Source organism: Felis catus, chromosome B4 (genome assembly GCF_018350175.1).
Source record: "Felis catus isolate Fca126 chromosome B4, F.catus_Fca126_mat1.0, whole genome shotgun sequence".
NCBI lineage: Eukaryota > Metazoa > Chordata > Mammalia > Carnivora > Felidae > Felis > Felis catus.
This window is the reverse complement of record NC_058374.1, coordinates 102941177-102958910: the sequence shown is the minus strand read 5'-3', so window position 1 is coordinate 102958910 and position 17734 is coordinate 102941177. Positions and strand designations below refer to the sequence as shown.

General features: G+C 41.0%; 1 protein-coding gene across 5 annotated transcripts in view; it reads left to right on the top strand.

Annotated features, from left to right (window-relative positions):
* Window positions 1–1761: 1761 nt before the first annotated feature.
* The window catches only part of PAWR (pro-apoptotic WT1 regulator), a 196432-nt gene continuing 180459 nt past the window's right edge, over window positions 1762–17734 (top strand). For 2 of the 5 annotated variants that reach the window (XM_045062103.1, XM_045062104.1), the window contains exon 1: window positions 1762–2584. In XM_045062103.1, coding sequence (XP_044918038.1) covers window positions 2060–2584 — 525 coding nt within the window. In that variant the 5' untranslated portion in view covers window positions 1762–2059. The remainder of the gene's footprint in view (window positions 2585–17734) is intronic. The other 3 variants (XM_023257274.2, XR_002743949.2, XM_023257275.2) reach the window with 2 other exon arrangements.

Below are 17734 nucleotides of genomic sequence, written 5' to 3'. Positions count from 1 at the left end.
TTTTCCAGAGCCCTCTCACTGTTATGCACGTTTCACCCCAAAAGCCAGACCAAAGACCAGAACTCTGTGACTTTCCCTCTGAGAAATAAATAGCATGTGAATCACTGTCTCCCGATCTTATTTTTGTGGCAGGCACGCACTGATTGCCCACCCACCATGTGCCACCTGGGCAAAACAGGAATACTAAGTAGGAATAAAGATTTATGTTAGGTAAGAGTGTGACTCAGGGCTCGCCTACTTTTTTTTTTTTTTTTTTTTTTTTTTTTTACAAAATGGTGACCTGGCATTTGTAGCCCAGGACAATGATGTGCCCTGACACCACTTGTATGTAGTGAGGTCTGTCCCTTCAGGTGTGGGACAGTGGCAGTCCACGCAGCCCTGATCCAGAAATGTTAAATGACTTGCATCTGAGGATAAGATACACTGCCTGGTATGTTAAGAGAACAGAGAAGTAAGAGTCAATCACGGCACCAGCCCACATGAAATCAGCATCAACGCAGCTTTCATAACTGGGTAGGGAGCTTTGCTGCTAAATTCACGCTCTGTAAAGAGGTGTAGAGACAGGGCTAAAAGGAGAATTCCAAATAGGAATGGGATGCCAATGCAATACACTGGCTAAATGAGTTTTTAGTTTTCTCCGGCAAGCCTAAGATAATTGATAATTCACTGATAATGTAAGCCCCTCTTTCTTTCAGCCGACCCTTTCACCCAGAGAACACAGACTTTTCTCAGAAGGAAGTGTTTGGGTTTGTTTCTTTTTTTTTTTTTTTTTACTGCTCTTCTGCCTGCCACCCTGGTACATCTGAAAAGCGGGCAGCGACCAGGAAAAGTGACGCGCGACTCTTTTCCCATCCTGGCTAGTCAGGCCTGAATCATCACAAGTTGACTGCATTTTCCCCCTCGGCCAGCAGCCTTCGAGCTTTTCCCTCGAAGAATATGTCTTGTACTTAAAAGGAAGAGTGGTGGGAGACGGGGAGGCGGAGAAGAGGACCGGGGTGAAGGGCGTGTTGGGCCGTCCCGCCCGGAGTCGGAGCCGCCGCGGGGCCGCGAGCCCAGGAATGTGCGGTCGGACAGGCGGGCGCGGGGCGGGCTGCAGCGGCGGGCTGGACGAGGCGGCGCGCACCTGAGCGACGGGGGCGGGGCGTCGGCGGGCACGACCCCCCCCCCCCCCCCGCCCCTCACTGCGCGCCGCGCCCCTCGCGCGCCGTCTCGGCCCTTTCCGCCCGCGCTTCGGCGCCGCTCGGCTCCCCTCCCGCCCCTCGCTCCCTCCCTCTTTCCCTCCCTCCTGGCCGGGGAGAGTCGCGAGCTCCGGCCGCGAGTTTGCCGCAGCTCCTTCCGCGCCGCCGCGTCGGCTCACCTGGGCGCCGACTCCCAGACCCGCGCCTCGTCCCCCCCAAACTCCCCCCAGGTAAGGGGCTGTCCGCGCTCGACCCGCGCGCCCGTCCTCCCGAAGCGGCTGGACAACTGGTGTGTGTGCGCGTCCAGCCTCCTCTGCGAGCCGCCCAGGAGCTTCGCGCCTCGCCCAGGCTTGAAGGTGTTGGTGGCGGGGACCTTGGGCCGACGGTGGCCGCAGCGAGGGGCAGGAGAGGCGGCGAGCCGACAGGTGGCGGGGTCTGGCCCCGGTCCCCTTACCGCCGCAGGCGCAGACCCCGGTGGGGATGGGGCGGGCGGGCCGGGGGTGGGGACAGTCCCTTTCTCCTCCCCTCGAGGGGCGGCGATCGCAGGGCCCGCCGTGTAGGTGCGTCGGAGAAACTTTGCAGGGTGGGGACTCTGCAGCCACTTGCCGCCGGGGACTGGTCGCCGCGCTGTGCGGGGGCGGGGGGCTCCGAGACGGGTCGCGGGGGCAGCCCCTCAGGCAGGGCGAGGACCTTAACGCTTCCCTTCCCCGCCCCCTTTTGTGTTTCCCCTCAGACCCGCCGGCCGCTGGGGGAGCCGCGGCCGCCCCCGCGCCCGGGGGTCGTTCCCTCGCATCCTCCGGGCCGCGGGAGGGCAGAGGCGGCGGCGGCCGGAGCCGGGCCGGGCGGCCTGAGGTGAGAGCCCGGCCGGCCCCGCTGGGAATATGGCGACCGGTGGCTACCGGACCGGCGGCAGCGGCGGCAGCACCACCGACTTCCTGGAGGAGTGGAAGGCGAAGCGCGAGAAGATGCGCGCCAAGCAGAACCCCCCGGGCCCGGCCGCCCCGGGCGGGGGCAGCAGTGACGCGAGCGGGAAGCCCCCGGCGGGGGCTTTGGGCACCTCGGCCGCCGCCGCGGCCAACGAGCTCAACAACAACCTCCCCGGCGGCGCGGCCGCACCTGCCGCCCCCGGCTCCGGGGGCGTGAACTGCGCCGTGGGCCCCGCGGCGCTGCCCCGCTCCGCCCCCGGCCCCCGGCGGCCCGAGGACGAGCCGCCTCCCACCGCCGCGGCCGCGGTCTCCGCCTCGGGGGCACCGCCGGCCCGGGGCGACGACGAGGAGCGGGACGGCGCCCAGGACAAGGGCAAGAGCTCGGGCCCCAGTGCCAGGAAGGGCAAGGGGCAGATCGAGAAGAGAAAGCTGCGCGAGAAGCGTCGCTCCACCGGCGTGGTCAACATCCCCGCGGCAGAGGTGAGCGGGCGGGGGGCCGCGGAGGGAGCTTCCCGGGGCCCCGGGGGGCAGAGGTTCCCCACTCCAGCTCGTACTTTTATCCTTTCGCTGAGTTATGCAGGCCGAGGGTGATGGAGTTTTACTGTGAGCAAATGCTTCCTGGGAAGTTCCCCAAACGCAAAGTAGGACACGTGCTTTTCAGGCTTCCTGGCTGAGGTCTCCGATTCAGGATCCTTCTTTACATTGGTGGAAAGACTACTCGTGGTTCCAGGACTTGCCCGCTTAGGGTTGTTTGTTTCTGCTTCATCAGTTAGAAAAATTGATTAATGGTGATGACGACATGCGCTGTTTAGTTTCCCACGTGCCCCTCGGAAGTTATCAGATTGTTTATCTCTTTTCTCTTGACAGTGTTTAATAGCACCTGTAAAGAAACGTGGCCTTAGCACTATGCGAGACAGCTTTATCTTTCAGTGTATCCAAGATGAGTGTATCTGAATGAGTGTATGCACTGTTTCATATCTAAGCTAGCTTTTGGGAAGAGCGCTCCCCATCACACACACACACACACACACACACACACACACACACACACACACGCGCGCGCGCGCGCGCGCGCGCGCGCGCGCGCGCGTACAGTTTATTCTGAGTATTTAGGACAATAGGAATGCTGTAGCAACCCACAGTTCTTTTTGCTAAGACGATCTTTCCGTGTATTTAAGTATTTGGCTCTGTGTATTCTGGAAAACATTTGTGGTAGGGTTTTTGTTTTTGTTTTGTATTTTTGAGCAGTCTCAACATTCCTGCAGGCAGCAACGTCTTTCTGTTAGAGTGAGTGGTGAAACATTTTTACTTAGTGTGTAACCGCACCTATCTCTACCCTCAAAAAATTTTTTTCTAAGCAAATTTTGGTTACTTGAATAGAAGTGCACGAGTTTTGGGAAGTGATTCCACAACCTTGTTTCACCCAAAGAAGTTGTATCATTTTCCCATTGGCTCATTAGGTTTTACTCTTAAAAAAAAAATTTTTTTTTTTTTTTACTCGTGGCCTTGTAATGTATTCAACTTTGATACCTAGTTAATAATTAATAAGAATATGCTAACTTCAATTGTGGTTCAAGTAAAAACATTCAGAGTAAGCTAGGGTATATGTCAAACATACCCAACTTTTTAAGTGTTAATATGATTTCCATACCTGGAAAATCACAGTTTGTCTTTGAAGGGTATATTTTTATATGCATGTTTCAGCGAGATTTTATCAGCCAGCAAAACTGTCCTCTGTGGTTTGCTACTTGCACAAAAGATCTGTTATTCATTAAATTGCTTTAAAAGGAATTCATGAGAGTGGTAATCAAATTTCTAGGGTTTTTTTTTTTTTTTGGTTGTTGTTGTTGTTAAAAATATGAAGATTAAGGGGAAACTAAAGACAGGGCTCTGGAAAAGCTACATTCCTCAACTTTATTTTTAAAAGTAGCTGATGGTCCAAATAAAAGAATTAGTCATTTTCAGTCTTTTCCTCATTGTTCATCTGACAGGGGTCTTATTTTGGGAAATATCTTGGCAGATGTTAAACTTTATTTTTTGTCAGGCTGCTTGTACTAGAATTGTTACTTCTCCAGTACCTTTTTTGTTTTTGTTTTTAACAAGCATTATGTTTACCGGGGGAAATAAGTGTGGTGTATCATGCGAGATCCTAAGAAACATCCATTGTTAATGCTCCTGCTTTGGGTTAGGGAACATAGTGCTGAGAATGTAGATCACTCCCCACTACAATTGAGTCTAATACTCTGGAATGTTTTTCGTTTGGGTGTTGGCAACTCCTAAATTTAATCTTCCTTAAAAACAAACAACCCAGGGTACCATTTTTTTTTGTCTGTGGAATTTTAACCTTTTTTATTGAATAGAGAGTTGAGGACTGCTTTCTTTTTGTGGTAACTATGGCTCTATCTGTTGCTGTAGGACGCAACAAAACATGGTAATGTTTTAACGCAGTACCTAATTAGCAGGCATACTTGTTGAGTGCCTCCTCATATTTTCGTAAAAACAGCTTAAGTCGTTCAGATTATTTTAATAGTGGTAAATATATGACACAGAACTTTAAAGATGGGCCATCTTTATATTCTTCAGGTTGTATTTTTAGAATTGTGTGCCATTCATTTCTCCTAGTAGTTTCAACACTGAGAATGTCAGTTGGTATGGAGTTTCTTGTGTAATGTAGCACTGTTGGTTTAAGAAGTCATATCATATTTTATAAAGTTTTCAGGTGTGTAAATATCAGAAAAGCAGAAAATTATTAATCTGTCAACATTCAAAAATAGACTTGTATTATATGTGATGTTGAGAAAGACTCTCTTATTTTCAGACAGTATTCTCAACCAAGTTTCTATTAGGAAAGTAGCATATAATTCACATGCAAAAGCCGATTTTTGTGGTTGATAAACATTAAGTTCCATCAGGAAGTATTTATTAAACATCTGTTTGACACATTCACTGTGACTTTCATTAACTTATCTTGCTAATTACAGAATATTATAAAATTTGTTGTAAAGGCTACCTGACAACAGCTAAAGATATCACAAACAGCACCAAGATAATATTAGCAAGGATGCAGGTCTCAAACTAGATGTGATGGATGGGGATGGGAAGCTGGGTGGGATAGTACTTGTGATGACTGTAATAAAAAGTGCAAATATACAGATGCTTATTAGTGAGACAAACTTTAGTTGTTCTTGATTACTAAGTTAGAGATTAAAAAAATGTTTTTTCCCTAAATTTTTACTTTGTCTACTTTTTTGGGGGAATAGCTCAAATTGGATAATTTGGCTGTTCTTGCCAGTAATTTTGGTATACGTTTATTAGATCAGTCAGATCTTTATTACATGTCTGTGTTCAGGCAGTATGGCAAGGGCTGTGGAAAAAAAACAAGAAGAGTAAGGCAGTGTATATTCTCAAGGAGCAGGGCTATAATCCTGGAAGAAGGATAAGGCATAATTATATGAAAAAACTTAAGTACTGAGTTAACAATTGAAAAGCCATCTTAACACAGCAAATTGTTTATTAGAAATATTTTATGTGTAGGGGTGCCTGGCTGGCTTAGTCAGTGGAGCATGTGACTCTTGATCTCAGGGCTGTGAGTTAGAGCCCCACATTGGGGTATGGAGATCACTTAAAAATCTGAAAAAAAAAAAGTTTTGTGTTGAGGGGGAAGAGGTGATTGGGGCTGAGAGAAGCTACTGGTGATGAGGCTCTTGGGCTGAGACTTACATTTCTGTACCTATATATTTATACATCCATTCACACATACGTGTATACATACTTACGGTGTTTTAAATCTGAGTGCAGTGGTTCTTAATTGTGGAAGTGCATTAATATCATGTGAGGATCTTAAAAAAAAAAAAGCTCCTCATGCAGAATACTTGCCCTCTCCCTCCCTGAGCCCCTTTTGATTTAATGGGTCTGGGATGGATCCCAGGCATCAATATTTTGATAAGCTTCTCATGTGATTCTACTGTGAGTCAGGGTTAAGAACTATTGGGCTGCAGTCTGGGGATACAGAAATGAATAGGACACAGGCCTTGCCCACAGGGCCTCTCAAGTAATATAGGGAACTGTGGTAAGTACAGTGTTTAATGCAGGCTGAGCAGGGTACCTAACCTAAGGAAGACGGGGATAGTTGAGGAAGGGTTCCTAGGCAGTACCACCCCTGTTTTCAGAGTGCTTGTGAAGTTATTGCCATTGAATAGGTTTGCATGAGTGGGTTAACGGAGGTGGTTAATAAAATATTTCAATAGGTAAGGTCAAATGATACTGAAATTTTGATTTAAATACAAAGTTAACACGTATTGAAACTTACTATTTTCATAGTGGTTGGCTACAGTACTTTATGTTGTTTTAATTAATACTCACAGCAATCCCATGTGGTAGTTACTGTTTCTCTTTATATCCTCATTTCCAGAGGAGAAAATGGAGGCTTGAAGAGCTGAAATGACTCAGGATCACATGGAAAGTGAATAAGTGGTAGAGCAGTATTTTCAGTGTGCGTGTATGCGTGTGTGTGTGTGTGTGTGCATCTTGGGAGAGCGAGATTTTTAAGAATTCATTTTTAATTAATAAAATATTAAAAGAATTAATTTTTAAGAATTAGCCAATTTTGCAATATGTAGCTTGTTTTCCTATAACTTTTTATTTTTTCTATAACTTTTTATTAGAGGTTATCTTAAATAATTTAAACCTCTGAATGGAGAAAAGAGTAAAAGGAACTGATTAGAAATTAAGGTCAAATTTGTAGGCTCAGAGATTGCTTCTGACCCTCTATAGTTTACTTGGCAAAATTTTGAACACCAGGCCATCAGCATAATCTATTTTTGGCTAGATCAGAAAATATGAATCTTTGTTTTTACATAAGTGATATGTTGTTTTTCTGTCAAGATGGAGTTAAAACACCTACTCCATAGTTTGAAGGAGCATTTAATATATAGAAAGCATTTTTAAGTGAGCACAATTTTAAGTCATAATTATTCAGCGTATTTGTTGAACATTATATGGGACAAGTTCGACTAAGTAAACCATGTGAATCCAGGTAGATTAAGAAATGCCTTTGGTATGCCCATTATATACCAGACTGTCTACCTTTCTATGTGATGAGTCAGAAGAGGAACTAATAGTGACTCAGGGTTGGAGAAAATTGGGCTTGTGAATAGGGTAGATATAGCATAAACACCAAGGCTACTTAGATATTAAGCCCACTTTTCCTAAATGTGAACTCATTGGTAAGGTAAATTGAAAATGGAATATTATCAGGATTTATAATGAGTTGTCTAAGCTGAGAGATCTTTTTCCATAAAAATAATTATGTAACTAAGTAGAAGACATTTATGGTGTGCTTATTAAGTGCTAGGCACTGTTCTGAGCACTGTACATGTGTTGGTGCATTTAATTCTCACTACAGCCCTTTGGGAAAATGGGGCAGAGAGAGTAAGTTACTTACTTGCCTGAAGTTACCTACACGGTAAGAAGCAGAGTAGAGATAGTCTGCTTTTAAAGCCTTGTGCTTAATAACTGTTTTATATTTCAGTGTATTATATACTATATACCTAGTTTAAGAAAGACAAGATTATTTTAGGAGTAAAATGTAAAATTAGTCATTTATATTACTAATAAATTTGAGAATAGCCCTATAATGAAAGGCAGATAAGGTGGGACTTTATTGGGAAAAATTGGCAGCAAATAAACAGGAACAGTGGCATCAGAATTCTTATTTAAAATCGCTATCAAGTTGGTGGCTTTATTTATGTTATTATTTCTACATTGGTTTTTACCACCTGTGATATAGGCCAGAAAATAATTATGCTATTTAATAGTAATACTAATACATGTCTTAGAAGTTTGAAATGATTGGCAAATATAGGAGTTTGAAATCTTCTGAGTGCTTTTTTTCTTTTTAAAAAGTAAGATAAAATTCATATACCATAGAATTAATCCTCTAAGATATTCAGTTCAATGGATTTTTGGTATATTCACAAAATTGTGCTCTGAGTGCTTTTATATTTTCATCTTAAATTTTCATTATGTATTTAGAACCAACCCATGGAACCTAAGTTTTATCTTCCCACCGTATAAAATGCAGCAGAGTCAAATAATTCAGTGTCTGCTTTTCCTGCATTTCACAGAGAACATGAAATAATTGTAGCATTTTCTCAGTTTTTTGTTTTTTTGTTGTTGTTAAAAGCCTGGGTATTATTTAAATTTATTTTATTAAATTTTTTTATTGTTTATTTATTTATTTTGGGAGAGAGAGCATGAGCAGGGGAGAGGCAGAGAGAGAGGGAGGGAGAGAATCCCAAGCAGACTCCACTCTGTCAGTGCAGAGCTCCACATGGAGTTTGAAGTCACAAACTGTGAGATCATGACCTAATCTGAAACCAGGAGCTAGACACTTAACTGACTTTTTTTTTTTTTATTTTAGAGAGAGAGAGAGAGAGAGTGAGTGGGGGAGAGGGGCAGAGGAAGAGATTGAGAATCTTTTTTTTTTTTTAATTAAAAGATTTTTTTTAATGTTTATTTTTGAGAGAGAGACAGAGTGCGAACCAGGGAGGGGCAGAGAGAGAGAGAGAGAGAGAGAGAGGGAGAGAGAGACACAGAATCCTAAGTAGCAGGCTCCAGGCTCCCAGCTGTCAGCACAGATCCCCTTGAGGGGCTCAAACCCATGAACTGTGAGATCATGATCTGAGCTGAAATCGGACCCTTAACTGACTGAGGCACCCAGGTGTCGGGAGAGAGAATCTTAAGCAGGCTCCATGCTCAGCATGGAGCCTGACATGGGGCTCGATCCCACTACCCTGGGATCATGACATGTGCTGAAATTAAGAGTCACATGCTTAACCAATTGAGCCACCCAGGCACCTTGGTTTTATGTTTCTTAAAACTTAGACACCTATTACCACTTGTTTGTGGTATAGGAGTTTAGTATAAGAGGTATTTAATTTAACTGAATGTAAAATTACTAATTTATTTAAAATTTTACATGTCTTTCATGGAGATCTGCAAAGCTCTACTATCTAAACATTTGGGAACTTTGATTCAAAGTAAAAATGGAGTATTAAACCACCTAAAACCTTAGTCATGTTACTTAAATCAGTGTCTTAAAAGATGTGGCGGGGGGGGGGGGGGTGGGTATGGGGATGGGGACAACCTGTACCAGTATCACCTGCATTGTTTATTTAAAATGCAGATTTCTGGGATCCACTTCAGTCTGGGAACAGGGAGGGGTTACCCGAGACTGCAGAGTTTTAACATTTTCTTGAGTGAGTCTTGTAATTCTGAAGTTTGAGTGTACTTAATGTCCTGTACTGGTTTACTGATCTGTCAAATGAAATTGATACAGATTATCTGACAGGATTGTTACATGAATCAAAATAGTGTTAAAAATGTTCTTAAAATGATAAATTACAGCTACTGTGTAGGTTATAGTGATAACTAATTGTTGATGTCTAATGGAAATTTCTTATTGGGATGTTGAAAATTCATTTTTTTCCTGTTAATTAAAAACTTCATAGACATTTTAACAGAGACAGCTTGAGCTACTTGGAAATTCAAAGCACCCTGAACATTTAGGTAATATCATATAGTTAGTGCAAAATGTTGTGTTTGCCTTGCTTCTTGTCCTGATTTTGTTAGAAGCCTAGACAACAGAAAAAAAAAAAAAAAAAGAAAAACCTCTAACACTTAATATAGAATTTAAACTTCACTTTCATTCATCTTTCTTTCTTTTTTTTTTTTTTTAAAGTGTATTTGTTTTAGAGAGAGAGAGAGAGAGAGAGAGTGCATGAGCAGAGGAGGGGCAGAGAGAGGGAGACACAGAATCAGAAGCAGGCTCTAGGCTCTGAGCTGTCAGCACAGAGCCCGACATGGGGTTTGAAGCCAGGAACTGTGAGTCATGACCTGAGCTGAAGTCAGATGCTTAACTGACTGAGCCACCCAGGCACCCCTCATTTTTCATTTTTACATATGTTTAAGAGAAAGTGTATAATTATGTTTTTAAATGTATTTAATAATTAGTTAACACTCTTAAAACTGATTTTTTTCTATCTTATCAAAATATTCCCAAGTGTATGACTTTTTCTCTTTTGTTTACTACTCTCACATATTAAATCCATAGGCATTCTTAGCTAGCTAATTGATTCTTAAAGTATTTGGTTATTGCTGAGGGAGCTTTCAGTTTAAATCTCAGGCATTTGTGTTCATAGCCATACACCTACTGGTATAGAGTCAAGCCTTAGCCATCTATCATGTTCTCCTTGAGTTACTTAAAAATATACTAGGCACCATGTCTGAATGATATTGTAAGAATATTTAATTTCTTAAAGTAACAAAATTGTATACCTCAAAGGTAGAAACTGCTCCAAGTTCAAAACCTCGCATGTGAAAATTGGATAATAAACGTTTATTCTGTGATCATCTTTTTTTAAATAGTTTTTTTTTTTAAAGTTTATTTATCTAATTTGAGAGAGAGAGAGCACAGCAGTGGAAGGGCAGAGAGAGAGGGAGAGGTTGAGAGAACCCCAAGCAAGCTCTGTGCTGTCAGCTCAGAGCCACACACAGGGCTCAATCCCGGGAACCATGAGATCATGACCTGAGCTGAAACCAAGAGTCAGACATGTCACCGACTGAGCCACCCAGGTGCCCCTGTATTTCACGTTCTTGACAAGACTTCTTGACATCCTGTAGTGCAACCAAGCAAAAGTCGATCCACACCAAACTTATATAATCTTTAATTTTTCCTTCTGTTAAAACTAATGTGTTTTTCCTTGTGGAAATACAAGAAGAGGTAGAGAAACATCACCTGTTATCTTATTCGTATTTCTGATTTTTTTTTCTGTATCTACATAAAAATTGGAATCACATCATATAGATTTGTGTATTTAGTATTTAATCATGAGTATTTTTATGGTGTTACTCTTCGAAAATAAGTATGGATTTTTAAATGATTAGTTTCCGGTGTATAATATAGGGATTATTATTATTATTTTTTGTATTGTGGTAAAATGATAAAAATATAAAATCTTAACCATTTTTAAGTGTACTTTCATTGGTATTAAATGCATTCATATTATTGTGCAACCATCATCACTATCCATTCCATAACTCTTTCCGTGTTGTAAAACTGAAACTCTATACCTGTTAAACAGTAACTCCCCATTCAACCCTCCCCCATCCCTTGGCAACTACCATTATACTTTCTGTCTTTAGGGATGGATATGTTTGTGTTACTTGATATTAAAATACTTAGGCATCACTTCATTGGTAAAGGACTCTACTACTACTTCTCCCTATTATGTACCTGCTGATTGGCAGATAAGTAAGTTGTCTTAAGATAAACAGCAATATAGTTTTTTCTTTTCATGTATTCTGTTTCCTGAAACATTCTTCAAGACAAGCGTTTGGGTCTTTCAAAGTGTCTCATAGGTACTAGGACCTTCAGATAATTGTGAGGGAAGCCCATTTTTCTTTTTTCTTTTTTTTTAATCTTCTCTATAGTCTTTGATTTCATTGGGAAATTGGTAATTAGAGCTGCAGTAATTATAAGTGTAAGTTATAACTCAACATAAAAGTTCCTAAAACTCATCATATATGCAAAATCACACAAAACTACAGGACATATAGAAAAATGGAGTGTAGGGGCATAACACTCAAAATGTTTTCAGTCACATGTAAAAAGATACAAACTTAAGACTAGCAGCACAATTTTACACATGTTAAATGATTAAGAAATGCATAAATGCTACATTGATTATGACACTTGACCTCAAAACAGACCTGAGTTTGCTTATAGAAGTGGGTGTTAAAAGGGTGGCAATTTGTGAAGTGTTGGAGGAAGGGTTATCTGAAATTGGACTGAAACTGTAACACCACATGTGGATGGGTATGGCTTGTAACACAAGGAGTGAACTGGCAGATGTTTGAGATGTGTGCATTCTGTGTGTTTCTGGGACACTGTGTTTGTTGCATTATCTGTGCTTAGTGTTTCTTTCAGTTGGACATAATGCAAATGCAACATTAGTATTATGCTCAACTTCCTAATGTATCAGTTGCGTTAGAACAAATCCAGTTTTCTCAACAAATATTTTAGTGTATATGTATATACCCACATGGATACATCTATCTGTATGTTTATGTGCACATCCGCATTCATCTGTCCAAAATATGTGAAATGGTGGCTTGATAAGATCAAGTAATGAGATGGAAAAGGACTAGGGAGCAGATGTCACTAGAGATGAGAATACTTTCTTAAGAGTGTATTAATACTAAAAAATATACTGATTGCTAGGGCAATGGTAGCAGAAAAGGAAAGGAATGGATGGATTGAGAGGTATTTCACTGATACTAGAAAATTACATAACAATGCTTTGAGCTGGAAAATTTATCCTCAGCCTTCTTCCCTTTAGCTGAGTATAGCACACACCTACCCTCTGTCCTCCAGAGCTAACTGTACCCTGCTTACTGTGTAAATCTTGCCTATTTTTTTTCTCTCTTTCTTAAATACTTGGCCTCTCCCTCTTGGTTCATCTTGCCATGAAGAAATGTTCTCTTAATTCTGGTTTACCTTCCACTTAACTTTTCTTAATTGCTCAATTTAAAGGCCTTGTTTTCATGTGCTCACCCCCATTACCTTGCTCATTTCCTGCTACCTAATTGAAATTGATCTCTTCAAGGTTGCTTGTGACTTCCTAATGGCCAAATGAGATAGCTGCTGCTTTTTTTTTCAAATTTTTAAAAATGTTTATTTTTTGAGAGAGTGCAAGTCAGGGAGGTGCAGAGAGAGGGGGACAGAGTATCAGATGTGGGCTTTGTGCTGACAGCAACAAGCCCAATGTGGGGTTCAAACTCATCTCAAGATCGCGACCTGAGCTGAACTCTTGATGCTCAACTAACTGAGCCACCTACGTGCCCCTGGCTTTTCTACTTTCAACCTGTTTGACTCCTCTGTAATATTTGCCCCTGTCATTCCTCACCCTTTGATGCTACAGCAGTTTTGTTAGATTCTCGTTTACTTGGTTTACTCAGAAACATTTGAGTGCCTGCTTTGTGCCCCAGCTTCAGTGCTGGATGATACAAAGATGAATTACATACTCCCCAGTCTTTAATGAACTTTCGGTCTTCTCTAAGAGAAAAAGATAATTTCTTCGCTCAGGCTGCTATAACAGAATACCATAGACTGGGTGGCTTATAAACATCAGAAAGGTATTTTTCACAGTTCTGGAGGTTGAGAAGTCCAGGGCATCAGCAGAATTGATGTCTGGTTAGAGAGCCTGCTTCCTGGTTTACTCTGTCCTCGCATGGTGGAGGGGGTGAGAGAGATATCTGGGATCTCTTTTATCAGGGTACTAATCCCATTTGTGAGGGCCCCATCCTCATGACCTGACTCCACTTTCTAAAGCTGTCACATTCGGGATTAGGATCTCAACATAGGAATTTTGGGGAGACACAAATATTCAGTTCATAACAGATAAATAGAATTTGGTATAAGAAGAACTATGATGGATAAAAGAGCAAAGCACTGAACTAGCTAATAAAAGGGAGCCATCAATTACATGAGGGAGTCAAGGAGGGCTTTATATAGGATAAAGCAGTATTAAGCCCTATGACTAGACTGGTATGAAGGATTTCCCAAGGGGGGAGGGAAAACATGGTAACATTCTAGGTAAAGAGAATGGCATGTGTGAGGGCACAAAGCCAGGAAATAATAGCAGTATATATATATATATATATATATATATATATATACATATATATATATATATATACACACACACACACATACATACACCTCCTGTATGCTTAGCACTGAATGGGAAGGTTTCCTTGCATTCTTTTTTTTTTATACTTATTTTTTATTTTGGGGGGAGCACAGGTGGGGGAGGGGCAGAGAGAGAGGGACAGAGGATCTGAAGCAGGCTCTGACAAGCTGACAGAGGTGAGTCTGATGTGGGGCTCTAACTCATGAACCATGAGATCATGATCTGAGCTGAAGTTGGACGCTCGATCAGCTGAGCCACCCAGGTGCCCCTTCCTTGCATTATTTTTAATCTTCACATTAACTCACAAGGTAGATTTTAAAAATATATTTCTCAGGGTGCCTGGGTGGCTCAGTCAGTTAAGTGTCCTACTTCGGCTCAGGTCATGATCTCACAGTCTGTGGGTTCGAGCCCCGCATCAGGCTTTGTGGTGACAGCTCAGAGCCCGGAGCCTGCTTCCGATTCTGTGTCTCCCTTTCTCCCTGCCCCTCCCCTGCTCATGCTCTGTCTCTCTCTGTCACAAAAATAAATAAAAACATTAAAAAAATTTTAAAAAAAAATATATATATTTCTCATTTTACAAGATGCCTCAAAGAAGTTGTGACTTGCCCAAAGGCCATACTGACAGAACTTGGATTTGACTCCAGATTTGTTTGGGTGCCGATGCACATACATTGGTTATCATTGTTGGAAAGAGGGAGGGATATGTTCTAACAGAGGAAACTTTGATGTGCAGAGAATTCATGGTGGAGAGAGAATGGAGAACAGCTGAAGAAGAATGATACGGACCAATTGGGATGGATTTAAATGCCATGCCAAGGAATTCAGACTTTATTCTGCTGTTCTCTGTTAGTATTGTTGGCTAGGTATTTCCTTCCTCTGTCCATACATGTATACAATAACTCTGACACCTTCTGGAATGAAAAACTTTTGCCTGTCTAGCTTGAAGTCATTAGGAGGATTTTCTTGTTTGAAGGTAGGGATCCAAGGGTAGTAAACAATAGAAAGTCCTTTAAAAATTATGTGCATATAATAGAATAAATAAATTCAAGTTTCCATGTGGGTTGGAAAGAGATGAGAGGATAGCCTTTAAACAAAGTCGTACCCAAGTAATTCTCTTTATTATGAAAATAATTCTGTACTGTAGATTTGGGAATGACTTTTTTAGAGGAGCAGGATGGAGTGGAGTTGGGGGCTCTGATGATACTAAATGGCCAGATTCTGTACTGTTACCATGGAGAAGTTTATAGTTTAATATTGTCCCTGGATTTAGACTTTGCCCTGTACTTGATTTAAAAGCTGGTGTTTATTCCATTCCCACATTCTTTGAGGTAACCTGCAATATAGATGCTTGGAATACAGGTGCTAAAGGGTGAGCAATGCCTTTGAAACTTTTCTCACATATTATTTGTTCAACTTCCACAGATTTTCCCCTTCCCCTTCATCCCTTCTCTCTGTTATCTTAGAGGAAACCAAGTGCTTCTCTAAACTATGTTTTAGGAATAGTGTTTCTTTATTTTTGATGATATAAATGTAATGCCCACTTATTTTTTAGAAAATTAAAAATAAAATAGCAAAAACAGGACTGTGCAAAGATTAGCTATAGATATATCAATTTGACATGTTTTTCCATTTTTATTTTTAAGCAATAGAATTATATCCTATATACATTTTTATAAACTTAAATATGACTCTATTATGCATGTTATTTCCTTTTAAACTTTTTGAAAGAGATAAAAAAATTAAACAGCGTTTTGAAAGAGATGTTAATTGCTACATATATTTTATTTCATAAACATAATTCCCACTGTCCAGTGGTAACTGTTACTTTATAGTTTTGGTATGCAATTTTTGAGTATATATTTAGGCATACACACAAAAAATATATATCCAGAAATTTAATCATTCTACAAATACTGTTAAACCTTTTTGTTTTCAGTATCTTGTGAACATGTTAGTACGCCAGTAGAGATATAGCTGTGTTGTTATTCTTTTTTTAAAAAGTTTATATTTTTTAGTAATCTCTACACCTAATATGGGACTTGAACTTGTGACCCTGAGACCAGGAGTCACACATCCTCCGTGAGCCAACCAGGTGCCCCATTGTGTTGTTATTCTTAATGGCAGCAGAATATTTCACAATTTGGTTTTTTATTAAGTTTATTTATTTATTTATTTATTTAATTTATTTATTTATTTTTCAGAGAGAGCATGTGAGCGGGGAAGGGGCAGAGAGAGAGAGAGAGAGAGAGAGAGAGAGAATACCAGGCTGGCTCTGCACTGTCAGCCTAAAGTCCAATGCAGGGCTTGATCCCATGAATGATGAGATCATGACCTGATCCAAAATCAAGAGTTAGAAGCTCAACCTACTGAACCACCCAGGTGCTTCATGATTTGGGTGTTCTGATACAGCTATAATACATTTACTACAGTCTTAGTACATATTACATGTTAGACACTGAAGTAGGCCTTTGGGGCATTTGAATGGTTACATCTGTTCTGTTTGGAGCACTCTCAGGATTTAGATGAACTCTAGTTCATCGTTTTGTCCTTGAGCAATTTATAATCTGATTTGGAGAAATAAGATTGTGTAAGATAACTTTGAACCATTAAAAAAGAAATGTATAATAAAGTGTTAAATGTTACGCCCCACTGTTAGTAGAGAGAAGTGATAGATCCCTAGAAGACTGAATGGTCTAGGAAGTTTTGTGGAGGGAGTGTAAGATTTGAGCTGATCTTGAAGGACTGTAAGAAATGGACAGATGAAGAGGAGAGTCATGTTTCAGACTAAGAGAGCAGGATGTGTAAAGGTACAATGGTGAGAGTTAGCAAGCTGATTGGAATAAAGGGTTATATTAGGAAGTAATAATAGAGAAATTAGGAAGCAGAATTTTGAAGGGTCTTAAAAACGGGGCTGAAAATTTTAGGCTTGATATGTTAGCCTATAGGAGAACTACCAGGAGGCTGTGTTCATATTTGTGACACCAGGATTTTAACAAGATCAGCTAGCTACTGGGCACTGATGTATAGAATAGGTCACAGGGGAGAACATGGTAAGGGAATGAGTTGGGAGGTTGTCAACCACCAGCTGGGGAGACATTGTATGCGAAACCATTAGAACAGTATGGTAGAATATAGTTCATTAATGTGCTATATGTCTTGTTTAATTTACTGTTACTGTCCTCAGGGGAAGTTATTACCGGTTACATGATAATTTCAATGACAATAACTAAACCAGAAATCACTTACGCTGCAAACTGGTTTTTAGAATATCTTACTATTTTGATTGTAGGTAAAGGAAAGAGCATTTGCCTTGCAGGATAAGCAAGCCATGTTAACAAATAGATAACATTTGCGTGCTCACTGGACCGGCACTATTCTAAGTCTTTTATGGGTATTAACTTGGTAAATTTTAGAAAAACTCCAGGGCGGTCAGTGCTATTCCTGTGTTAGATGGGAAAAGTGGAAGTATAGAGATAATATGCCATACTGAATTTCTCATTTGAAGAATTAGTTGCCAACTTTGCCTCTGGATTTTTTTTTTCCTGGGCTTCCAAGTTTATAGTAGGGTTGGTGTCACTTTTTAGTACTAGCCTGAGTATAGTTGACATCCTTATATTTAACTTAACTCTCAGGTTTTTAATTTAAATATTTTAAGAGTTTTTTTTCTTTTTCCTGCTTATTTTGAGCTAAAAGGTACATGCAAGAGTCAGAGGCATAGCAAAAGGTTTGGAAAGATATCCATGCACTGGTTAACAGTGATTATCTCTGGATGGTAGAATTAAGGAGATTTTGTTGTTGGAATGTTCTTTGTGTAGTCTTTCTTGTTGAGATTTTCTCCATGACCTAATGCATAGGAAGTTTCTGTAGATGTCCCAGG